Source organism: Actinia tenebrosa, unplaced genomic scaffold, assembly GCF_029948245.1.
Source record: "Actinia tenebrosa isolate PJP-AT-01 unplaced genomic scaffold, QUT_ActTen_1.0 PGA_scaffold0__85_contigs__length_37466705, whole genome shotgun sequence".
NCBI classification, from domain to species: domain Eukaryota; kingdom Metazoa; phylum Cnidaria; class Anthozoa; order Actiniaria; family Actiniidae; genus Actinia; species Actinia tenebrosa.
Window position 1 is genome coordinate 27262979 of NW_028292569.1, and position 26695 is coordinate 27289673.

Below are 26695 nucleotides of genomic sequence, written 5' to 3' on the forward strand. Positions count from 1 at the left end.
GGACTAACGGGCTTGGGAAAAAAGATGGCAGCCGGTCTTCCTGGGCTGCTGGGTTCGGTTGTTTCCTTGGCACTTAGGGCCGGCGGCGAACTGTTGAAGTTCGTGGGCAACAACATTTGGATCTTGGTCGTCGCTATTGGAGTGGTACTCCTGAAGAAGATGAAGGGTTAATCTTGTCCTTGTATATTATGTCAGGCTTATCGTCGTCGGGTGCCCGAGGCATCCTCGACTTGGGATAAGTAAAGATAGTATTAGCCCCGCCTTGGTAATGCGGAACTAGCGGTATGGCAGTCATGGTGCTAATGGTTCTATGATTGTAAGCATCATTAGGGTTATTGGCGCGCCCGTCCATGCTATTTATGTAGGCCACACCACTACTACCTTTACCGTCGGGGTAAATCTGTAACTTAGCATACTTACAATTAACCACCATTTGAAACGTGACCGCGTGAAACGACTCGCCGCTAAATGGATATGGTTGCACCGTAAAATGAGTAGGCCTCCGAACATTAGTTAACGTTCTAAGGGGCGTTAAAGGTTCATTATTCTCGTCAATCAGCCTAAATCCTATAATACAGGCATACGCTTGGACAGCGTTAATGCTACAAATAATCAATGCAAGACCACCAACTTCAACCCACATTCCGACGTCGCACCAGGCGCGATCATCGTAAGTTTCATCCTTCAAGTGATAAACGTAATGGGTTTCCTTCCGATGTGGATTCATATATTTAAAGGCTAAGCACCGTAAGAGTGCTGATGGTTGCGTGGTTATAAGGCTGATCTCTTTGATCCTCTATGCTATTCACGCAAACGCTCCCACTGTCGTCTACGCGTATTTGTAGCTTTACCTTTCCATGACAGTCGGTAACCATATGAAAAGTCCAAGTCGTAAGATTCTCAGCGCTATTCGTCGGTGGTTCTACGGAGAAATGTACAGGCTCCCTGTTGTTCGTCTTCGCACGCATGGGCCGTAATACTCCATTCTCATCTAGAAACCTAAAGCCCACGTTGGCATGGCTGCTCGTGCCAATGCAAATACTACAAAGGATTAACTTCTTTCCCGAGTAGTTCAAGTCTACAGACATGCCCGTGACATCAACCCAAGCCGCCTGGGTGTATTTTTTCTCGCCTGTGTAAGTCGTATAGACACAATCTACTCCAGCTACGTAGGGGTTGTTCATCGCCATATATAATAACTCAGACCAACACCCACGACTGCTAGGCCGGCTTTTAGTAAGTTATGGTCATATTCCTCTCCTTTTTTAGGCGCTCGGTATACTTCTTTTGTTAGCTGCACTTTCTTAGGTGGTCGCGTATGGTGCACTTTTTTAGGCTGTTCAACAAAGTGCCTTCTAAGAGTGTCAGAGTTCACGTCATTCACCCCAAACTTCATATCCTTAGTAGCTCGTTGAAGTTTGTTGTTGTATCCTACTACAGAACCAGTATTTATAGATAAATTACTAGGCATTAACCAACAACCCGGGGCTACGGCATAGTCCAACCTCGCCTTAGAATTTTGTATAGCTAGTTGGTAACGCTGTACGCCCTTGCTAATGTCGCCCTCCAAGATCGAACTTTCGAATAAGATCAAGGCTTCGGCTCGCGTCTCTTCTGCGGCGCCGGTATTCCCCACTATACTCGATCGGGTGTTTACCTGAGCTCCAAGGATGGAATACACGTAAGCTTCTATGCTGCGGTTCAAACGGGCAAGGCCGGCTTTGGTTAGTCCTTTACCTTCTGGGGGTATGAAATTAAGATATTGCTTCGTTTGCTCGTCGTTGGTAATCTTAATAATCAGTGGATTGACCCCTGCATACTTACCACCCTCGTCTTTGAACAGAGGTCCGTCTCTAACTTCCTTAGTGGTCTTAGCATTTGGTTCAAAGAAGGTGCTACTGTCGTGAGTTTCTTTGTGATACCCAGTGTTCCATCGTAGATTCAACGCATGAACTTCCCTGTTGCTTAGCTCGTGCCCACCAATCCCCCAATAAGCCCAAATATGCCCCAAGCCATTGTTAGCACCGACAGTGCATCTAAAATCCTTCCCTACAACATCAAACTCCTTACAAAGTCGGTCGTAAGCAGGAACGTTGTATTTATTATCTCTTGGATAAAACGTGGCATCTCCCGGCAGCGCAATAACACCCATCTCATGCAGTATTCTTCGGACGGTAAAGTGGAAGTGAAACATAAATATCGAATTCTTCATCAACTTTGCACTTACACCGCAGCCGCTGGTGGCACACCAAACCGCAAAGTTTAGTTGCTGCGGCCAATAACGCATGTTAGGACCACTTAACCATTCATGAGATTCCTTAGCGGTGGTATGATTAATGGGTACGTCTTTGAAGATATCTCGCACCTTTAACGAAAAGGAATGGTTGTTAGAGATCCGCATGTTCAATGTCAAATCCAAACTTGGATGTCCATCAAATGAAACCGCGGGTATCGGATAAGTACCGGCACCAAGCAATAATTCCTTTGACCAACCTTGCACGGGTTTTGGATGTGTTGGTGTGGGTTTAACATAACCAGAATTCTTCAGTTGATTGTCTATCTGATCGACCAGCGTAGGTTTCAAATCCTCGTTGCTGTACATCCTAGAGCCGTTATAGTAAATCCCATCGGGTCTCCTTTCGAACTTACTAGGGTCTGCATGCGGAAACATCTTCCTAAAGGCCCTCCAGTTCCAGTAATCCCGGTTGTCGTGATGTGGCTGCTCCTCAATATCATTCCCAAAAGCGTCGTACATTAGTATATATAATGGATGTTATACCATCAGCGCCTCCACTTTATCCTGAACTTCCTAAGGAACCTAACGAATTAAACGCTGAAAACTTTCGTCTGAATAAAGCGAACTTAATCCTGGCTTACTTGGAAGGGCAAACAAAACACTATGAAAAAGTTAGAAAAAAGTACGTTAGAGCCCGGAGTACGCTACATAAGATTGCGATAACTTCAGGACCCATATCCGTTGTGTTAACGGGCTCCGGCGTTGCTACTTCGCTTACTGGGCCGGGAATAATCGTTGGAGTTCCTTTGGCCGGCGTTGGGGCAGCCTGTGGTATTATCTCGGCTGTTGCTACGGGCATTATGAAACAGTTGTCAAGCAAAATATCCAAGCATGACACGACAATAGCTCTGTCAAGGGCTAAAGTAAATACTATTACCGATCTTGTCTCAAAGGCTTTGCGTGACAGAAAGATAGACGACGTAGAATTCTCGCTTATCTTAGCCGAAGAGGAAAAGTACGAGAAATTAAAGTCGGACATAAGGAATAAAAAAACAGTCGTAAAAGATCTTTCCGAGGAATCTCGCAAAAAGATCTACCAGGAGGCAAAAGAAGAGCTTCAAAGAAAGCTTGCTCAGTAAACATCTGCTTTGAAAAGAGCAAAACAGGATTCTATTTACATATTGAACGCCGGCTGTCTGGGTCATATGCGTAATCAAATGTCTGAAGCTATCATTGACGTCGGCACATTCCTGAGCGCCTTAACAACCAGCGATTTTAAAAGTGAATATCGAGTCTACTTTCAAACTTGCTGGTTGTTAAGGCGAAGGGGCATGATCGGAATGTTGTCTATTGTTTTACACGTGAACAACTCATTGTTCTTCCTAGGCACGCCACTTCCGCCACGTGAAAGTAAAAAACCCACGGTCAAAGCTGTTATCATTATTATGTCGATCGCCTTGGAATCCATCCTAACAGGGGGTGGTTGGGGTCTATTTCATGGAATATTTCGTAGATTACGTCAGGGTAATAAGGAATATTCTTATCCAGCCGACAAAACATCCACTCGGCTTTTGTCATATCAGAAACCTCGGGAATAGACTTACCGGTAATTTCAGACAAAAGATAGGGAATAGCTTTGTAATATTTCCCTAGCTTTAATTTTTTCAACGTTTTCCGTAGACTTTGTGGGGTTGGCTCTTCTAAATGGTCTATGATTTTCTTCTTTACTTCGTTGTCTAAATATATCGGTCGATAACCTTGGATATGACTCATCCAGTCCCTGAAGTATTTTATTCTCTTATATGGCGTTTTCTTACGACCTCCATTAGCATAATACTGCTCTTTGGTAGCATTTGGTACGGCATTACGAATATTCTTACCACACTCGTAACACTGTGCTGACGTGTCATCTTCTATTTGCATTTTCTTACCACAACAAATATACTTATTTGGCTTAGTAGGTACAAACTTGGGTTTCAAGCACTTTACACAGAAATCATAAACAAACTCTTTACAATCTTCGCACTCCATATATAGACTAACATATTTTACATAAACTCGGGATGCGGGTAATCGCGGTACGAATCGAGGGGGGTACTTTAGACGGGTAATCCTCCGGTGGTCGTTGCGCTGGAACCCCCATCCCCTATACTACTCCTGGATTACCATATATTCCCTTTGTACCCAAACAGCAGATCGTGACAGAGATGCTATGCATGTCCTTTAATGCCTATGGTCCAGGTCATTACGACGCTACTTCATTGCTGAACAACGATGAAGGTAATTTAAACGATATCATATCAGGGACTGGAAGGGGTTTTACGTGATCTGTTATTTGACTTAAATCCGCGAGTGCATGATTCGAGATATCATAAGTTCTCATTCATGCATTTTTTGATATATTCAGTTTTAATTCACGGGAAAAAAAGCGCGTGATTCGTGAATTGATCGAAATATAGTCTTTTGAAATACAGTCATACGAAGTTTGGATAACAAATGTTTCATTGTTATTTTATCTTTTATCTTATTTTATTTTATCTTTACAGAAAATGCCAATGAGGCCGCTTCGAACGGTCAAAGAAAAACCTGTTCTTGTGGAAGAAATAAGAAAGGGCAAAGTGTGTCGTCTTGCATACCATTCGACACTGACACTGACGCTGCGCGAGCTGGCCGGAAATGTCCTTGTGTGATGGAGGGATTGTCCTGCTGCAACAGCTGCAGATGTAGAGGCTGTCAAAACAAGGATGAAATAAGCACAGACACAGAAAAGGCACAGATGTCCTGCAGGTGCGGCGAAAGCGCAGAATATAAAGAATCTAAAGAATACATCGCATGCAACAATACAACACGAAAAACAAAGTGTCCTTGCTTCAAAAACAAGAAACCATGCGGAGAACATTGCTATTGCAAAAACTGCAAAAATGTGTATGGAGAATGCACTAGGCCTTACGATGTTTCGCATAGTCCAGTTACGAAAAGAAAAAGATCAAACCCCTCACCATTCAAGAAGATGCGGAGTGCTGATTACCTATTAGAGAAAGGAAGCAAACCGACTTCTTCCGTGTGGTCAGAATATGAAACATGTATGCTTTTCACTATAATGAAAGCTATCCTGTCCTGTTTGGTACCACTTTCAGTAGGAAACATTACCCAATTGTACAACCATGTTACGCAGTCCACAATTTGTGAGGAAACTAAACTACCCGTGCGTTCAAAGAAAACTAGCGAAATTCAAGGAAAGTTGAAGCAGATCGAAGCGAAGCAAATGGTCATCATGGGAAAATCCGGTGGTCATGGTGAACATTAAGCAAGACATTTAAATTGAATAAATAGAGGATATTAATGGGCGCGCTGAGATAATAATGATTAATAATGATTAGACATTTTATCGAAAAGGAGAAATATAGGTACTTTGTGGATAATTAAGAATATGGAGTGCAAACAATTAATCTGTGAAACACTAATTACTAAGTAGTACAAAATATTGCTAATTAAACAATAGAAAACAATGGAATTTGCATGAAATTGTGCTATTTAGTATTACTAAAGTTTAACGGTTATAGAGTACAAAGACTAAAAGTGTGCAACGCTTCGCACTATTTAGTGAGTAATTAGTGCTAATCAAACAATAGAAAACAATAGGATTAGCATAATGTAGCAGTATTTAGTGGTATTTATGTTACACACTTATAGTGTTGTACTCTATTGTTTGCACTCTATTTATCAATCTACGAAAGTTAAACATAATCATCATTTTAATAGTTGCTATTATGTTATTGAACGTTGCTGTTTGTAAAAAATATCTTGTTAATAAATACTGTACGGTGAAATTACGATGAAATCAACCTACAAAACGGGTGAAAACGCACTGCGCATGCTCGTAACTTTGTCGTAATTTACAACATACAAACAATAAGCAAAAACTTAGGACATTTCAATGGTTTTATAACTCCAAATATACTTGAAGTTTGGTGGTATACTTTTACTAAGAAAGGAGACAGCCAAACACTTTGCATAACGACGTTTCATACCTCTATTATCGCTGTCCCTTTTATTCTCTTAATTTTTTCTATTGTCTTATAATTTTCAAAAGTCATTTTAAAATAAAAGAAAATTTCCCTTCAATGTTGCCCTAAAACTGCTGTTTACACATGTTTTTTTCTCTCGCAATGTTAATTGTTTATTTGTCGCGTTGCAACCGACCACAACTCAAACATTTGTGACAAGAAATCAAAAAGCTTGAAATTTTCTCTGCGAAGTTCAGTATTCAGGATTGCACTGCTAGACTAGCGAAAAATGAAAAATGAAGCGTTTTCATGAAAATTAAAATTGGATTTTTATGCTGTAACAAAAATATGAAATTGCAATGCAAGGTGAGAAAAAAATAACTGCCGCTTGTTAGGCAAAAAATATAACATAATAATATAATATAAAATAAGTAATATGTGGAAATTTTGTTTCGCGGATTTCGCAAGCACTGAGAAGCCAAAGCACTCAAGTTCAAGTTTAATGTAGTACTGAATCTTCAAAATTATTCTATGATTTTTTTTGTTTTTAATTCTGTTATTTTAAGTTCATTGTTATGGTATAATGAAAAAAGAGAAGGGGGTCACCGTATTGGTTAAAAGATATAAGGCTATAAAAGGAGGGATTTTTCAGTTTCCGCACGTTTTTTCCGAAAATCTTCCTCCTCTACTAAATTTGAAAATCGTTTTAAACTATAGAAAATACACATGATAACAGTGAACACGCATGATAACAGTGAATACACATGATTGCATTGATAACAGTGAATACACATGATCACAGTGAATACACATGAACACACATGATTACAGTGAATACACATGAATACAGTGAATACACATGATTGCAGTGAACACACATGAATACAGTGAATACACATGATGACAGTGAATACACTTGATCACAGTGAATACACATGATTGCATTGATAACAGTGAATACACATGATCACAGTGAACACACATGATTACAGTGAATACACATGATCACAGTGAATACACATGATCACAGTGAACACACATGATTACAGTGAATACACATGATCACAGTGAATACACATGATCACAGTGAATACACATGAATACAGTGAATACAAATGATTGCAGTGAATACACATGAATACACATGATCACAGTGAACACACATGATTACAGTGAATACACTTGATCGCAGTGAATACACATGATTGCATTGATAACAGTGAATACACATGATCACAGTGAACACACATGATTACAGTGAATACACATGATAACAGTGAATACACATGATTACAGTGAATACACATGATAACAGTGAATACACATGATCACAGTGAATACACATGATAACAGTGAATACACTTGATAACAGTGAATACACATGATTGCAGTGAATACACATGAATACACATGATAACAGTGAATACACATGATCACAGTGAACACACATGAACACACATGATTACAGTGAATACACATGAATACAGTGAATACACATGATTGCAGTGAATACACATGAATACACATGAATACACATGATTGCAGTGAATACACATGAATACACATGAATACAGTGAATACACATGATTGCAGTGAATACACATGAATACACATGAATACAGTGAATACACATGATTGCAGTGAATACACATGATTGCAGTGAATACACATGAACACACATGATTACAGTGAATACACATGAATACAGTGAACACACATGAATACAGTGAATACACATGATTTCAGTGAATACACATGATGACAGTGAATACACATGATGACAGTGAATACACATGATCACAGTGAATACACATTAATACAGTGAATACACATGAATACAGTGAATACACATGAATACACGTGATTACAGTGAATACACATGATTACAGTGAATACACATGATGACAGTGAACACACATTAATACAGTGAAAACACATGATTACAGTGAATACACATGATTACAGTGAATACACATGATTACAGTGAACACACATGATTACAGTGAACACACATGATCACAGTGAATACACATGAATACAGTGAATACACATGAACACACATGATAACAGTGAACACACATGATTACAGTGAATACACATGATCACAGTGAATACACATGATCACAGTGAATACACATGATAACAGTGAATACACATGATGACAGTGAACACACATGATAACAGTGAATACACATGAATACAGTGAATACACATGAACACACATGATAACAGTGAACACACATTAATACAGTGAATACACATGATTGCAGTGAATACACATGAATACACATGATAACAGTGAATACACGTGATTAAAGTGAATACACATGATAACAGTGAATACACATGATAACAGTGAATACACATGATAACAGTGAATACACATGATTGCAGTGATTACAGTGAACACACATGATCACAGTGAACACACTTGATAACAGTGAATACACATGATTGCAGTGATTACAGTGAATACACATGATAACAGTGAATACACATGATCACAGTGAATACACATGATAACAGTGAATACACTTGATAACAGTGAATACACTTGATAACAGTGAATACACATGATTGCAGTGAATACACATGAATACACATGATAACAGTGAATACACATGATTCCAGTGAATACACATGATTGCAGTGAATACACATGAACACACATGATTACAGTGAATACACATGAATACAGTGAATACACATGAATACAGTGAATACACATGATTGCAGTGAATACACATGATGACAGTGAATACACATGATCACAGTGAATACACATGATCACAGTGAATACACATTAATACAGTGAATACACATTAATACAGTGAATACACATTAATACAGTGAATACACATGAATACACGTGATTACAGTGAATACACATGATTGCAGTGAATACACATGATGACAGTGAACACACATTAATACAGTGAACACACATGATTGCAGTGAATACACATGATTACAGTGAATACACATGATTACAGTGAACACACATGATTACAGTGAATACACATGATTACAGTGAACACACATGATCACAGTGAATACACATGAATACAGTGAATACACATGAATACAGTGAATACACATGAATACAGTGAATACACATGAATACACATGATCACAGTGAATACACATGATCACAGTGAATACACATGATAACAGTGAATACACATGATCACAGTGAACACACATGATCACAGTGAATACACATGATAACAGTGAATACACATGATAACAGTGAATACACATGAATACAGTGAATACACATGAATACAGTGAATACACATGAATACACATGATCACAGTGAATACACATGATTGCAGTGAATACACATGAATACACATGAATACAGTGAATACACATGATTGCAGTGAATACACATGATTGCAGTGAATACACATGAACACACATGATTGCAGTGAATACACATGAATACACATGAATACACATGAATACAGTGATATAAGTAACGTTATAAGTATATCCTATATCGTGTATGTATACAGTGTAGAACCATGCATAATAGTGCCATTACATGGGGTCTTACATGAAGTACTAACCCCAAACAACGGTGGCACCGTCGAGACGGAGCCTGCGTATTTGTTGGTCAGCTTCGGAAGTACACAGGTAGCCCAAGTCTAATCGGTAAGTTTTTCCCGGCTCCCGCGCGCGTCGGATCATTAACATTTTATTTTACTGCATCTTACTTTACTTTTTGAAAGCTTTGGTGCCCACCAGTTTGTAATCATGAGAAAGTTTCTTGAGGACTATCAATGAGTGAAAAATGGTAAAAATCGCTGTTTCTCAGCTTTTCACTCGCAAAATCATGAAAAACCGCTTTCCGAGGGACGTTCGGATCTCGATTTAGTGAGTTCGGAAGTTCTCGGAAACATTTTCGGCTTTCCGGATAGCGGAAAGAAAACCATGAACATGACATATATATCATTAACTATGATGGCACTATGACATCGGGAGAGATATAGTTCACATGTAGCCAGTCCAAAAACTCTACAATGAATATGAGTAGAGTTCGTTTTTCTTCTGAAGTTTCCACGGACGAAGACACTGCTTCCCATCAAGACAACTATCACGTCGAAGTATACGATGAAGCTCCTATCGTTCGTGGTAGTAACCTACGCGTGGTTCAAGATTATAACGATACCTTCATGGAAGAACCAGATATTTTAGCGCAGTACGATGACTTCCATACTATCGACTGGGTTAGGGATAGACAAAGGGATCGTACGAGGTTTCGTCGCATGAAACGATTGAAGCATGGGACAATATGGGAGCGAATAAAGCAGGCAAATGATGCATGGGGTGGTTGGCTCGTGGTCTTTCTCGTGGGACTATCAGCTGGACTGTGTGCTGGAGTCATCGATATTGGATCAAGCTGGATGTCCGACCTGAAAATTGGAGTTTGTCCTGCGAATTTTTGGTTTAATAAGGAAAGCTGTTGCTGGTCAGATGATACTGCCTTTGATGGTAGTGATGATGACTGTAAACAGTGGAAAACCTGGGGTGAGATTTTTACTGGCGACAGTAATTCCTCAGCGTCGTTGTATGTATTGAATTACATTGTTTACGTACTGTCATCACTGGGGTTTGCATGTCTAGCTGTGGTCCTTGTTCGATGGGTTGCACCTTATGCATGCGGCAGTGGTATTCCTGAGGTAAGATTGATTGATTGATTGATTGATATAATGCTATGTAAGAGCCAATCCTTCCTACCCCACCCCTCCCACCTCAGCAGCATTTAATTAACCCAGGCATCTCATTTTGCTTTAGGGGTCCCCTAAATTGTATTTTTTTATAATTTGGTGGGCTACATGTGTTGGGTACAGTAGATTAATTCAGGAAAAATGAGTGACCTGGAGCTGAGGTGGGGGTGAGGTACGTAACCCACCCCCTCAAAACGACCTCAAAAAAAAAGTGATTTATGATGGAATCCCTAGAGATTAGAGGTAAATGCATTACCACTAGACCTGCCATAATTCCTAATTCCGCTTACTGTTTCACACCAAGTTTATGATTATTTTTCTTCATAGATCAAAACAATACTAAGTGGTTTCATTATCCGTGGTTATCTTGGAAAAATGACTCTCATGGTAAAATCAATGTCCATGATGTTGGCAGTAGCAGCAGGGCTTAGTCTTGGCAAAGAGGGTCCCCTTGTCCACGTAGCTTGCTGTTGTGGTAACTTCTTCTCTTATGTGTTTGCAAAGTACCATAGAAATGAAGCCAAGAAAAGAGAGGTTTGTTTGGTTTATTTTTAATGCAATTTTCAATATATCATGAGCTCTGTAGTTGAGAGTTGACATTGGAAGCTGGTTTTTCACAGCTGGAAGTCAAAAATATAAAAGACACCAACTGATCAGTTTTGATTGACAGAAGGGAAAAATAGTCATTCAGTGCCGAATTTATGGAAATATATTTTGCTACAAAAATTCCAAGCTTAGGTTGCTAAAGTATGAACCATGTACGTGTAGAAATTATAGATATAAAAAGATAATAGCAAACATGGATTATTTTTTAAAGGTGCTATCTGCTGCAGCAGCTGCTGGTGTATCAGTCGCATTTGGAGCTCCTATTGGAGGTGTTTTATTTAGTCTTGAAGAGGTAAGCAATGTTGCTTTATACTAAAAAATAAAATGTCTGTTTGGAATTCTCTCTTGCTAGGTTGTTTTTTATGTACCACGCTCCTGGCCAATCATTTCATTCAAAAATTATCATGTTTTACCCAAACAAATCAGTCAGCCGGTACAGATTCATTGACTCTTTTTTACTACTCTACTGATTTCCTGGACACCAGAGGTTCTAATTTGCTTTGGATAGATTTGTATACAAGGGGCTGTAGGTGTAATTGTTAAATATAAATATGTTAAATAAAATATTTGAATTTAAGTCTGAGTGAATCATGTATATTTTCATCATTGTTCAGGTCAGCTATTACTTTCCAATGAAGACACTATGGCGGTCATTTTTCTGTGCAATGATAGCAGCTTTTACATTGAAGTACATGAACCCTTATGGCACTGGGAATCTTGTCATGTTCTATGTTGAATACGATACCCCTTGGAAACTCTTTGAGCTTTTACCATTTGTTTTTCTTGGAGCAGTTGGAGTAAGTATATTCTTCAATATATTAATAAGTTATAGCCAATGAATGGACTACCATCAATCAAATAATCAATTTAGTCAAATCCAACTAGTGTTCTAATGCTGCATTCTGACTGTATGAGCTACTACTAGGCTATTAGATCCTACTAGTAGTAAAAAGTGCCAGCTTTAAAAATCAAAACTAATAATAAATAATATAATACATAATATACCCTCAATTGAAGAATCATTGTCTGGTTCAGAAACATAGAACATAGAAGCTGAGACCGAAATGGCTAATGGGAAATGACATAATTATATTATTATTTTTTTATTTGCGCCATCCATGCAGTCGGTTTAGAATGCCAACGGCATATTAAAAACAATGGATGATGCCACGGGCCGACGGTCACAGCATGCATCTAATTAACATACTTCCCATGTGCCATTTCGGTCTCAGCTTCTATGTTCTTTGTTTCTGAACCTGACGAGGATTCTTAAATTGAGTATATACTAAAATTACGATCATGAATGTCTAACACTGCAATAAATTATTGTTTTAGGGTATAATAGGTGCCATATTCATTAAAGGCAATATATGGTGGTGCAGAAAAAGAAAGAACTCCAGATTTGGTGCGTTTTCCATTGCTGAGGTAACAGATTAATTAATTTTGTGTGCTACCACAGTTTCTTAACTCAGCTTGGACTTTATACTGTTTATTATCGTTTTTAACATAAAAAGTCACATATTTAACATTTTAAGGTATTGTTGGTAGCCGTGGTAACAGCCTTCTTAGCATTTCCTAATCCATATACAAGGTAATATCCTTAAGATGAATACTATATATGATATACATACCTCATTTTAATCTTTTATCACTCTTAAAAGGGTAGATGTAATGCAACACAGAGATTGATGGACACAGGATAATTTTTAGAAGGGGTACTGCTATTACCACAAAAGCATGGAATAGCTTCTTTAGAGTTACCTTATTCTTTGTTCTTAAATTTTAACACACTATAGGGTTGGCTACCCACCCATATCTCCCCCTGGATCTACCCTTGCACAAGTCACTGTATTTAGTCACTGGATTTATTTGAAAATCTCTCCTGTTCACCATCATATACTATGGGTATGCTATATAAAAGTGTTAGGTCTATAATCACGTATGTGACCCTCCTCTCTGTATGGTATGTTTTTGTGTGATTTCATTCTTAGTTTATTGAATATATCTTTTCCTAGGCAGAGCAGTAGTGTGTTGATACAAAATCTTTTCAGACAGTGTGGACCAGAAGATAAGTCTGAACTTTGGTAAGAACCCTTCCTTGAAACACTTTTTTTATTTTCTCTGATAAATTTACATTGGCTGCCCCTAATTCTTTTCTGGCAAGAAAATAAGTGACCCCAGTGATAGGTCCCTAAAGCTATTACCCCTCTCCAGCAGCAGGGGGAAATGGGAAGGGGGGTGCATTTTCCACTGTAGGGTGGAGGGATAAGATTGTCTGTACATGGGCTATCATCTATAACAATTTATGAAGAGATAGAAAATGAGCGCATATGCTAGGTTGAGTCATGCAAGCACGCAGGAAATTGCGTGAGTTAACATAACTCAACATAGCACAAGCAAGGGGAGTTTTCTATCTCTTTTATAAAATAACTAACAAATAACATCATTTCCTCACGATCTATGTTGAGTTATATAAAACGCTAATTGACCAATCAGAGCGCTCTTTATATAATGCTATAGTGTCCTCAAATGCCCTTCAACAAGCTATTGGTTTAAACTTTTCATGTATTCATACAAAATGCTTTGTAGTCCCAAGAAATAACGTAAATTAAAAAAGAAATGTTCTTTTCACAGTGAATACATCACTAATAACAAAACAATCAATGTCAACGACCCTCGTTACCCAGGAGCAGAAGCAGGGGATGGAGTAGTCACTGCTATCTGGCAACTCTTACTTGCTGCAGCATTTAAGTTGCTCATCACTATTTTCACTTTTGGTCTCAAGGTAAACTATATCGATATAAAACTCAATCAAAAGATGTCACTCTTTCTTTCTGTCTCTCCACAAAATCTTAGTTCGCTGCCAATATGTTAATAATATTGTAGTACAGTATGTACTTGCCTTGGATCCAGAACTTCAAAAAAGAGGCTTTTCTTGACAGTCAAAGGCTGTCTTGAGAAAATAGCATCCTCTCATGGGATTTACAACTCCAGCATGGTCGGAAAGCCTAACAGATTTCACAACACACTTGATAAGGCAGCCAATAGATCAAATTAGAATTTAGAAGTTGGTGTTGAATCTGGAGAAAAAAACACTTGAAGGAGAACCAATGAACAACTCTACTCACTTACAACAGAGAGCAAAAGGGGGCACATTAACTGGCACACCACCTGCGCTTTCCCTAAAGCTATTAATTGTTGTTTCTGTATACTCTTCTCTACCTTTAAACAAGTTTTTTTTTGACAATTTCATTTAGGTACCAGCTGGTTTGTTCATACCAAGCATGGCTATCGGTGCTTGTATTGGCAGAGTTGTTGGTATTGGAATGGAACGATTAGCATTGTACGTAGAATGGTTTTGAGTAAATTATTTTTGAATGATTATAGCATCACAATACCTTACAGAAAACACTGTTGAGAAAGGATGCAATATTCTCCCATGCCTGTTGCACCTTTCTGTTAAAGAAAACTGTAGAACCATAAAGAATTGATCAGACAATTTTGATTTAATTCATTGGATATCAGGGCTTCTTTGCAACATGGATAGTCTTATTACTTGTCCAAAAATGCCCCACCCTGATATTTTATCCAAGTCAAAGTCATTACTCCATTAGGCTTATTGAAGAAATAGAGAACACACAAATGTGCTGACAGTGTGCAGTCATAAAGCACTTAGGGATTGGCAGACATGACCTAGAGGTGTTAGGAGAATCACAACATTTAGCAGAGTGCTCTATATTATGCAGTAATTTAATTTTGTGGGTTTTTTTTCAGTTCAAATCCTGACTGGTTAATTTTTTCATCATCATGTGGAAAATCTATCAATGCATGTGTTACTCCTGGTTTGTATGCCATGGTTGGTGCAGCGGCTGTACTGGGAGGAGTTACTAGGATGACTGGTATGCATTGTTTAGTTACTCAATGATATTTAGAAATAGTGTAAAAACAGTGTTCTTTAGATCAAGGGGTTATTTCAGATCTTTAAAAAAAGACATTGTTTTTAAAGCCCATTTTAGAGACATTTTCACTCCAACAGTGAGCCAAAATACACATTGATAGTACTAGTTTTTTTATTTGACTTTTCCAGTGTCAATGAATATTTCTAAGAGTCACACTACACTTAAGAGGATCACTAAAAGAATTAATTTGAGTTGTAGAGTCCTTGAGGGGTCAAAATGACTTCTAAATGACTGTAGAATCACAATGCCTCTCTTGAAGGTGTGGTTTAGAGGCCAAAAAAAAGGATTCAGACTTTGAAGAGGTCAAAAGTAATCCTTTATTTTTATAGTGTACAGCTGTTTTTTCTCTCCCAATTGACCAACTTACTGGTTTCTTACATTATTTTTTTCTTCACTGTCAATTCAGTCTCTCTTGTTGTAATAATGTTTGAGCTGACTGGAGGACTGTCATACATTGTACCTTTGATGGTTGCTGTCATGATAAGCAAGTGGGTCGGTGATGCCTTCATCAAAGAGGGAATGTATCCTTTATGAATCAAAAAATCTAGTATTTCCTTTTACTACCTTTTTTATAAACATGGGAACTCAGTAGCTACAAGCTGCACACAGAAATTTGGTTTTTCGCTGCCACCAGTCAAAAATATGAAAGATACCAACTAATTAGGTTTGATTGACAGCATTGAGGGAGACACTAACAGTCACAGAATGATGAGCTTATGGCCCTCAATGATTATAATCTTGTGACAGATTTACCTTAACAATATTCTACAGCTATGATGGTCATATTCATTTAAATGGATACCCATTCTTAGACAGCAAAGAGGAGTTCACGCACACTACACTTGCAGCTGACTGCATGAGACCAAGGTCTGTTTTGGTTTGTCTATTTTGTCTCTAAACCTATGGTTCAGTCTACCTATGGTCTATCACAAATCCTGTGCTTTGGTTGATGTACAGGTGGTCTATCAGCGATAGACCACTATTAGCAGAAAGTGTCGATTTTGAAAACCAAAATAACTGCACCTAACTCATGTTTTTGACCCATTTGTATCCATTTATTTGACCCTTTTAGTAGATTTAGACTAAAGCAATTAGACAATTCAGGCTTCATGTCTAAAAACTTTTGAATTAATCTTATTATTCTTCAATTATTTTTCTCAGGAAAAATGACCCTCCACTGACTTGCATTACACAAGATGGAAACACAGTTGGTGAACTTGGTAGGTTTAATAGAGTTTTGTTATTTTTGTTAGTATTTCCTCGCAATCAAGAACATAGCGTTTTAATCTATTTGTCACTTCATTTCAGAACAACTCATTGAGGAATCTCATTTCCGTGGTTTTCCAGTTATAGTGGACCAAGAGTCTCAAAGACTGATTGGATTTGTTCTCAATAAAGATTTGAGAATCGGATTAAGTAAGTATGATGGTCAGGTATTTGTATCCCTCTGTTACTTCTTCTAGTTTTTTCTCCCTCCCTTCCTCCCTTTGTACTTCCTTCCTTACTCCTTCCTCCCTCTCAACCTTTATACTTCCTTTATTATTCCTCCCATTCTCCCTCCCTCCTTCCTTTCTTTCCTACGTTACTTGCTTCCCTCCATTCTTCCTCACTCTACTTCCTTCAGTACTCACTCGTTTGTTCATTTATTCATTGCAGAACATGCGAGAATTAGAAATGAAGATATAGTATCTGCATCCAAAGTTTACTTTACAGAGCATTCTTCACTATACAGTTCCCCAGGTCAAGCTGTACATCTCTCACTTCGACATATCTTGGACGTGGTAAGCATTAATTTCTCTTCTTCCTTCAGTGACCTATTTTATTCACATCTTAAAAACAATGTTAATATTTTCCTTACTTCTACCATAAAATTATCACAATTACATAACTCAACTCGTCCCAAAGTATTTAAGTTTTTGGCTTCCATCAATCAATAAATTCTAACTCACAATGATGGGAATTTCATTGACAGAGCAACGCGTACCTATGAACTGGGTCTTCTGAAGAAGAGTGCAAATATCTTAAATGTTTTTTCTTAGCTAATTTCAAAATACTTCCAATGCTTTGTTGTAGAGTCCGATTCAAATCACTGATAAGACGCCCATGGAAACAGTGGTGGAGCTCTTTAGAAGAGTTGGACTTCGACAAACTTTGGTCACACATAACGGGTAATTATGACCAAAACCAAACATCAATTATATCAAACCCTGAAAAAACTTAGAGTCATGGCAGGGCTAAGTAAAAGATTACACTACTCTTTTTACAGTTCCACTCAGTGATCACGAATAATAGTTCCTAGCCGAGGCTGGAGTTTCCGTGCATAGCAAAGCTACAGTTTATCATGCACGGAAACTCCAGCCTCAGCTAGGAACTATTATTCGTGGTCACTGAATGGAACTGTAAAATGGAGTATTGGAGTTTAGAGTAAAAAAAAACCACTCAAATAAAGGGAGAGATCTAACAAAGTATTGTCACATGAGATGTCGAGCCCAGGAATCCAACTCGAGACCCCAGAGGTGAGGGAAATGTTCTACCGCTAACTCACCCTTGACTCCATGGAGGAAAAGCAAAAAAAAAAAAATCTTGAATGACGGTACAATAAAGGATAAATTTTTTCTTTGTAGGCGTTTGCTTGGAATCATCACAAAGAAGGATGTTTTGCGGCACATAGCAACGTTAGCCAATCAGGATCCAGAGTCCATCCTGTTCCATTAAAAGTTTCCCAGAAAGCCATTCGAGTGCACACTATTATTCACGATGCATGCGGCTATCGAGTTTCATTTCAAGGAGATGTTTGTACATTTTGTCAAACATTGTGACCATCTTTCGTGGGAAAATGATATTCATTAAAACTAGAATGCCTTGTAGATTTAATAAAAAGCTACTGCTTATGCGCAGTAAATATAACAAACTACTGAGCATGGTAAATGAAAACTGTTTCTGGCGGCTAATAGCGACGAGTACGAGATAGAGTACGAATACGAGTTTTAAAATTGATCCTGTGCACGTGGTTAACACTGAATCGTAGTCGATTTCCGATTTTTTACAATCTAAAGTTTCAATCTACGTACACGATCACGACTACAAAAAGATAGTGCCTCTCTTTAAAAGCTCAACAATCGTACTCGTTCTCGTACTCGTCGTCGGATCTAAAGGTCTCTAATATGTATAGGAAATCGCACGATCTCGAGTAGAATTCGGAATTTATAGGTACGAGTAATGTTTTGAAAGTTTTCAAAATTGGACGAGTTCAATTTGAGAACTTTGAAAACATCATGAGTCTCTATAAATTCCGAATCGTACGAGAAGATTGTGCGATTTTTTGTTTATAATACACTAAAAAAAAAATGAGCAACTTAAATGGGATTCTAGAGAGTACAAGTTGGGATTTAATTGTACTCCTCTTGTCCAATCATAATCGAGTAATTTGGTAGAGTGAGATATATCATACTTTAACGTGAGATTCAGGAAATGTAAGGGTGAAGAGTTTTTAAAGCTATTTCAATATTTGCTCCAGTGGCGGATCCAGGATTTTTCAAAGGGGGGTTCCGTTTCTTAAACTGTGTATAATTCTCTTTAGTCGATGTCTGACAAAAAAATTGACTCTAATCACCTAATTTAATATCTAGTAACGGAACTTAAAGGTAAATTAAACATTATAACAGCAAATATCTATCATTTCGTGTTCAACATTATCTTTGTGGATACTTTTAAGCAAAATTTATATAAGACATATTTCTATTACCTAAAAGATCAAACCTACAAGGGGGGTTCCGTGGACCCCTTCGACCCCCTGGATCCGCCACTGTGCTCATTCAGTACGATGGACCATTCTCAAAATTGTCTTGAATTGAAATACAAAAGGAATGCTACGAATTCCATCGATAAAAAGTGGGATTCCTTTTGTATATATCTTAGCTTCTCATCCAAGTACTTCTTTTTGAGAAGGGTCAATTTGTCAATGACGAATTGAAGGACCCAAAGTTGTCCAGTAATTGAGTCACTGGAGAAAGAGATACCATATTCTCAGAAAGAAGTTAAAATTTTAGACAATATGACAATTCATAATATGATTTACATCCTAGCATTCGAGCCTGCAACAGAAGTACTATATATTTGTGTTGGAAATTAAAATAAATAATTTAAAATATTTTTACAAACAATATATTCGTATAGTTGTTATTGATGAATATGGTTTTACTAGTGGTAATTGACCGTCCTTTTGAAGCGTGTGAACTAGTGTTAACCGACCGTCCTTTTGAAGCGTGTGAACTAGTGTTAACCGACCGTCCTTTTGAAGCGTGTGAACTAGTGTTAACCGACCGTCCTTTTGAAGCGTGTGAACTAGTGGTAACCGACCGTCCTTTTGAAGCATGTGAACTATGCTAACCGACCGTCCTTTTGAAGCGTGTGAACTAGTGTTAACCGACCGTCCTTTTGAATCGTGTGAACTAGTGTTAACCGACCGTCCTTTTGAAGCGTGTGAACTAGTGGTAACCGACCGTCCTTTTGAATCGTGTGAACTATGCTAACCGACCGTCCTTTTGAAGCGTGTGAACTAGTGCTAACCGACCGTCCTACTAATATGGTATTTAAAAAAAAAAAGTATCATCTTAAATATGCGCTCAAACATCGTAAAGAGAGAAAAAAACGGTCATTTGATTAAAAGGATACTCTTAAATACGGTCATTTGAACAAAAGGATACTCATAAATACGGTCATTTCAATAAAGGATACTCACAAATACGCTCATTTGAATAAAGAATACTTTTAAATATGGTCAAGCATAGTCTTAAATACGGTCATTTAAAGAAGAAAAAAGAATACTTTTAAATACGTTCATTTAAAAAAACAACGACTTCTTCTGTTGTGTTTTAGAAAACAGTCCACCATGATACACAGCTGCGTACGGAATAAATGCCCGGAAGTTTTCAATTTTTGCCCAGTTCCCAACAAAATCAAATTAATATTATAAGCGATTGAAAGTTGCAAGGAAAAATAATCTACTTGCAGAAAAGCAAAGTAAGCCTAAGTTTCAGGTCACCCATCCAGGTACTAATTTCGCCAAACCGGACTTGACTCAGTGTTATTGAAGCCCAAGATTTTCCCACTGGACCACGGTTCCAGGTGAATCAGCATAACAATAGCCGTGAAAACAATGTACCAAATAGACTAGACTTTTTAACATTCTATTTTCAACCGATTCCGTGCGTGGCAGAGATGCAAGGGATTAGTCGATATGGTCTGGGGGCCGGCTGGTCTCTCCCCTGATGCTTCGGCTAGAACATTTTCTTGCGTAATTCGTGCACCCAAGGGCAGAAGGATTTAATCGCCGTCAGGTCCGAAGTCCATACGCCGCCTCAGCTCTGCGGATGTCTCGGGGGTATGGCAAAGTGGAGTCGTTTTTTTTTTTCTTAAATTTTTGAATGTTAGATTGAACCGCATTGTATCCAGATGATATTTTCTATTTTTAAAAGTATATTATCATGAATTTGTTAATGTCTTCAAGTAAAGGGATACTTCTAAACCAGGTAGGGGATACTCATAAATCAATTTAAGGGATTCTCCTAAACCAGTAAGAGATTCTACTAAATCACGTTAAGGCATAAGATTCCAATTGGACATTCTATTTATCAGATTTGTCTAGTCTTGTCTAGTCTTGCACCTGGTCTAAAATTTCAAAAGACTACATGGCCAGCAGCTCGGCATTTACTTACTTAAAAAACATCTATCCCAATCAATGCAATTACTTCCAAACTATCCTATAATTATGATTAAGTAGTGCCAAGCGATTCCAAAGGACATTTTACTTGTCAAATGGTTCGGACTGGATTGTTCAAAATAGTTTTTCGGTTATGAAAAAGGTCCTTTCACTGGATGTGAAATAGTCCGCTTCCTCATGTAGTTCACGTCCAGTGAAAGGACCTTTGATACGCTAATCGACTTCTCAACCATATTCGTCTGCCATTTCATTCTTATCCATATTATTTATTTATTCGTAATGCTCGGGCATTTTGTTTCTTTCTATTTCATTCATTCATTATTTTATTCTGCTTTGACCAAAACATAACTTTTCAATAAATAAAAAGGTCCTTTTACTGGATGTGAAATAGTCGCTCACTTGTATAGTTCACATGAAGTGAAAGGACCTTTTTTATAAACAACTCATGAACCATTTTTTCCATTAATTTTCTTTTTTATCTGTTTTATTGATTGTTTTGTTCTTTGAGTAAAACATATGACTTTTAGCTTATGCATGCAAAAGGTCTTTTCACTGAATGTGAAAAAGTCTCTCCTTCATAGTCGTATTAGTTCACATCCAGTGAAGGGACCCTTCAAGTTCCTAATCAACTTTTAGAACGTACTTATCCCTTTTAATATGTTGTTTCTGTTGCTGTTTTTGTTGTATTCGTTGGACCAATATATATTACTAACTGTTTGAGTATAAAAAAGGTCCTTTCAGAGGATGTGAAAAAGTCCCTCCCTCATATGGTATCATGATTATTTCACATCCAGTGAAAGGACTCTTCAAGTTCTTTTTAACCAAATTTTAAACTGCATTCTTAAATTTTTTCGCTAACCAAAACAGATAACTTTTAAATTAAGAAAATGGAAACTTTGATGCTTTTAAATGATTTTATTCCTTTTATTCTCTATTTAGATAAAATTTAGATAGGATTTGAGTAGGAGCTTCACTAGAAGATCCTTTCACACGATGTGAACTTCTTGTCAGCAAAAACGTTTTTTTTTGGAGAAGTGCTTTATTTGAGAAGGAGTGATAAGACCAGTTAAAAACGCAATCGAAGATTTTAATTCACAACCTGCTTTCCAAGCTGAATCAGAACAATTGCAGAAAAAATGCTGGGCTTCCTGTGGTATGTGGACCTATGTCGCACTACAGGTAGACCATACTTAAACTAAATGGTGTATAAACACACATATTTGTATTTTTGAACACATAAAACTTCACTACTACTCACGTTTTCCGTTTTCACTTCATTCGCATTGGTGTGATGATCAATGAATTCCTTTGAAATCAAGACCCACGATTGTACTATCCGGCTATGGTGCTGGCCGTGTACAATCGTTCTCCTTCTGTCTTAGCATGTGATTTGGTATGGCCGCAAGTTAGGGAGTTTGCAGGAACATCTTTTTTGATTTCGTGCTTGATAAAAATGAAAGAAATTGAAAATAAGTGGAATAAATTTACACCTTTCTACACAGAGAACCGTTAACAAATTCCTTCGCATAAAAGGCATAGTCTTCATTAATTTCTAAAAACAACTACATCAAAGCAATTGTTCGAGGTACGTTAGACATTTAAAATTGACTTCAACTCAAAATACCAAAGAAAACAAATTCTCGATTCCCACACTCCACCTAAGAAAAGTCCGATCCAAGGGGTTAATCCAGGTTGGGATATTCCACAATTTTGGATTTTGAGGCAAAAACTACCATATTCTAAAAGAGCAAGTAAAATGGGTATTAATGGTGTAATTTGTTTTGCTTTTGTCGCAAAAAACAAATGTTTTTATGAGCATCAAATGTATGATGAACCTTCACGTCAAGTGTACGCCTTTACAACACACCTTCCCTCCCCCAAAGAACTAGGTGTTAGTACATTTGACTTTTTGGCAGCCAAAAAAGCTTTCGCTAGCTATAGCAGATTGAAAGATTGTCCACCCTCCACAAAATCACATCTAGCATTTTAAAACCCAATGCGATCTCTCTTTTCAACTGCGCTGTGATATTGATCTGAATGGTATAAATGAAGGTTTCTATAACTAGTATGGATAATCCAAATATATGGATAATCCGAATATTTTGTTATCCCCTTTCTTTGCGCCGCTCTAGCCGAATATCAAAGTCCCCGTTAAGCCAGGTTATTATTGTCGTCACGATCACATCTAAGGTATGTACGTGCCTGGACTCAGTTTAATTATCACTGAAAATTCGGGCGCGGATAAATTTTTTACCCTCAGCTTGTTTGAGCGAAGAAAAAGTGAGACCAGGACTACATTATTCTGTCCAAAGATATTTTCACGGCTAGACACAATCTACTATTTATAGCTCTTTTATGCAAGAATGGGTAGAAATTGAAAATTTTGGCTTCCAAAACGATTTCAAAGTATAGGCTAGGTATATACGCGGAAGACTACATCCCGGGCGGAGATGGACCTCATAAAATACAAGAAATGTATGTAATTTGGTCTGTGAGGGGGCCGTGAGACGCACTCTACGCCCGCGATATAGTCTTTTTCTCAAAACACATCATTTAGTCACAAAACAAGCCTGGTATTCTTTATCCTTCCATTTTTTTGTATCAGGAAGCAATCGTACATATAACTGAGGCTGATGGAGATGGATTTCTAATCGAAAACCGTTTAAAGGAAAGACAAGCAATCATGTCACAAATTCAAAGCCGAGAATACTATGCCTAGGTTTTAAGAAGCCAATTTGATAGATTAATGGAATCGCTTGGAATCGCTTAGTAATCATGATAGTTTAGCCAGGATAGTTTGGTTCGTAAAAATGGAAAGAACTGGGCTCGATTTCTTTAAAAAAACATAACTGTTTAAAAATAAAGCTGCCGGCCATTTAGTTTTTCTATGTAGTGACTTGCGTCTTACCATCTCCAAACAAATGTAGTACAGTTGGTACTACTATTCTTCAGGTGCGAAGAGGGGAGGCCAAAGTCAAAAAACCGCCATTTTGTTTAAGCCGTAGAACCAGGAAATTTTTAAAAAAATTGACATTAACGTTACATTAAGTCATTCTTAGCAACAAGTTTCAATAGGACGTTTGCATGGTAGCATCACTGACCTGTACTAACAGACTCCCCTTGCACACTTTGGGTAGTTTTGGTCTGGCACGCCTAGCCGCATTGAAACGGCTACAACTTCGTCTTGAATAACTTGATCTGCAAGCGCTTTTCACACAATGTCAGGAAAGGATTAAAGGTTTCAAAAACGATAAATTAATTTAAAGCGGGCTTTTCATTATGACGTAATTATGACATCATAGAAATCGTTTACCGCTTATTTTCTCGAAAACTAAACCTAAACTTTCAAATTAATTTGATAAATTAACGTCTTGTTGAAATGCCGGCCATTAACCGACAGGAATAGAAACTGCTTTCAAGACCCGACTCGTTTTCTCCACCAACTCAGCTGGGAATCGCACCCAGTCCTCTTGGCTCGTAAGCCGAGCGTGCCCTGTTACACTACTGAGTTTGGGGTGGGTTTTAGAAATAGGAAAGCCAAAACACAATGCCAATCGAAATGAAAAAGAGTAATTTGTTTTTTTAAGTATTTCCAAAATTTTACAAACTTTGGCACACGTTGAAAAAATCAGCATAAATTTGTATGTCTTGTATAAGCTTTATACCTTTAAATCTTTTCTTTAGTGGCTTGTGTACAAGGATGGATATTCCTGAAGAAAGAAATATCCGAGGCACCAGACCAATGTTGAAAAATTTACTAGGGAACAACGTACGGAATCTTGGAAGATGTTGAAAAACCAAAAACCTTGAGGCGTTTGTTGAAAAACCAAAAACCTTGAGGCGTTTGTTGAAAAACCAAAAAGAGTTTAGGCGTTTGTTGAAAAAACAAAAAGCTTGAGGCGTTCGTTGAAAAACCAAAAAGAGTTGAGGCGTTTGTTGAAAAACCAAAAAGCTTGAGGCGTTCGCTGAAAATCGTTGAAAAACCAAAAACCTTGGCCTGATCAGAAGTTCGTTGAAAAACCAAAAACTTTGGCTTTAGTCGAAAATGGTCAAGGCATCTTCGAAATCGTTGAAACTCTCGTTCGATACAAAAAAGCTCAAAATGTCATATCAAAAATATGGTGCATTCAATACAACGAGTGATTTAAATTTGATTTACAAAGTGACATAAATAGTGTGCCGGAGAAAAGCGTATGTGCCAAATCGAAAAAAAATGAAAAAAGCCAATTATATTCCTTTCAAAACCTTTATCCATGAAAATCTCTTGTGTAATTTTTTGTACGCTGCCAGCTACGAAAAACCAGAGACTAGGGAATGGCCGAAAAATCTCCCTGGAAACGTAGTCCTCCACCTTATGCAAGCGCACGACCTTGGAGGGTTAAAGGTGTACATAATGAAACTGCAAATGTGCACGAAAATGTATGGTCATGGATCTGAAAGAAGAAAAAAAGAAAGTATATATTAGTACATTGCATGCCGATATATCTTATTAAGTTTTAAAATGAGCGCAAAACATATTGTAAAGGTTTAGTCATAAATCATAATATTTTTCGGTTTTCGGTCTGAAAAAGAGAGAGAAAAAAAAACACTGTTAGCAATTGAAATTTTGAAAACTTTTTCCAAACAAAGGTTGCAAAACAAAAGCATATATAGAAATTTATACTTTTGAATGTTAACTTTACTAGGGAACCACGTACGGAATCTTGGAAGATGTTGAAAAACAGAAGAACTTGGAGGCGTTCGTCGAAAAAACCAAAAAGCTTGAGGCGTTCGTTGAAAAACCAAAAATCTTGTTTGTTGAAAAACCAAAAAGCTTGTTTGTTGAAAAACCAAAAAGCTTGTTTGTTGAAAAACCAAAAAGCTTGTTTGTTGAAAAACCAAAAAGCTTGTTTGTTGAAAAACCAAAAAGCTTGCTTGTTGAAAAACCAAAAAGCTTGAGGCGTTCGTTGAAAAACCAAAAAGCTTGAGGCGTTCGTTGAAAAACCAAAAAGCTTGAGGCGTTCGTTGAAAAACCAAAAAGCTTGAGGTGTTCGTTGAAAAACCAAAAAGAGTTGAGGCGTTTGTTGAAAAACCGAAAAGATCTAGACGTTTTTTGTACAAGGGATGGATCATTCCTGAAGAAAGAACTATCTAAGGCCCCGCCCATCTTCAAAAAAGTATTTGATTGTCGTGTGTGCATCATGAAAAGGGAGGATATTCCAGGATTCTCAAGGAAGTTATGAATACTTCAGAGAGAGCTGGAATATCCAGGAACCACACCCTTAAACTATTATTATATCATGCTATCGAATGAGAGTTAACTTAGAAAAGGAGGGATATTCCAGGATTCTCAAGGAAGTTATGAATACTTCAAAGAGAGCTGGAATATCCAAGACTCAAACCATCGAATATATTTCTATCGTAATTACTCTATTATGTGATACAATAAAAA

The 26695-nt window shown here is 37.6% G+C and overlaps 3 protein-coding genes and 1 long non-coding RNA gene across 4 annotated transcripts; 2 read left to right on the forward strand and 2 right to left on the reverse strand.

Moving 5' to 3' along the window:
* Positions 1–1290: 1290 nt before the first annotated feature.
* LOC148913997 (uncharacterized) lies at positions 1291–2959 on the reverse strand. The gene is made up of 3 exons (XM_089025797.1): positions 2494–2959; positions 1506–2365; positions 1291–1336 (listed from the first exon to the last, which is right to left on the reverse strand). Exons 1-3 carry the CDS (start codon positions 2530–2532, stop codon positions 1291–1293), a joined length of 945 nt encoding a protein of 314 aa, XP_088881923.1. The 5' UTR covers positions 2533–2959.
* A 1459-nt stretch (positions 2960–4418) lies between these two features.
* LOC148913998 (uncharacterized) lies at positions 4419–6374 on the forward strand. The gene is made up of 2 exons (XM_089038282.1): positions 4419–4516; positions 4783–6374. Exons 1-2 carry the CDS (start codon positions 4444–4446, stop codon positions 5541–5543), a joined length of 834 nt encoding a protein of 277 aa, XP_088894408.1. The 5' UTR covers positions 4419–4443; the 3' UTR covers positions 5544–6374.
* On the reverse strand, positions 4445–5298 carry LOC116295865 (uncharacterized). The gene is made up of 2 exons (XR_004197055.2): positions 5236–5298; positions 4445–4966 (listed from the first exon to the last, which is right to left on the reverse strand). It is a non-coding gene; the product is annotated as an uncharacterized LOC116295865 (long non-coding RNA).
* A 3782-nt stretch (positions 6375–10156) lies between the features above and the next one.
* Positions 10157–19707, forward strand: LOC116286893 (H(+)/Cl(-) exchange transporter 4). The gene is made up of 17 exons (XM_031693485.2): positions 10157–10929; positions 11305–11511; positions 11795–11875; positions 12198–12380; positions 12919–13008; positions 13119–13174; positions 13599–13667; positions 14218–14368; positions 14841–14926; positions 15358–15482; positions 15949–16063; positions 16314–16409; positions 16704–16762; positions 16851–16958; positions 17199–17323; positions 17616–17710; positions 18167–19707. The coding sequence occupies exons 1-17, from the start codon at positions 10270–10272 to the stop codon at positions 18255–18257; spliced, it is 2397 nt and encodes a 798-aa protein (XP_031549345.1). The 5' UTR covers positions 10157–10269; the 3' UTR covers positions 18258–19707.
* Positions 19708–26695: the final 6988 nt, after the last annotated feature.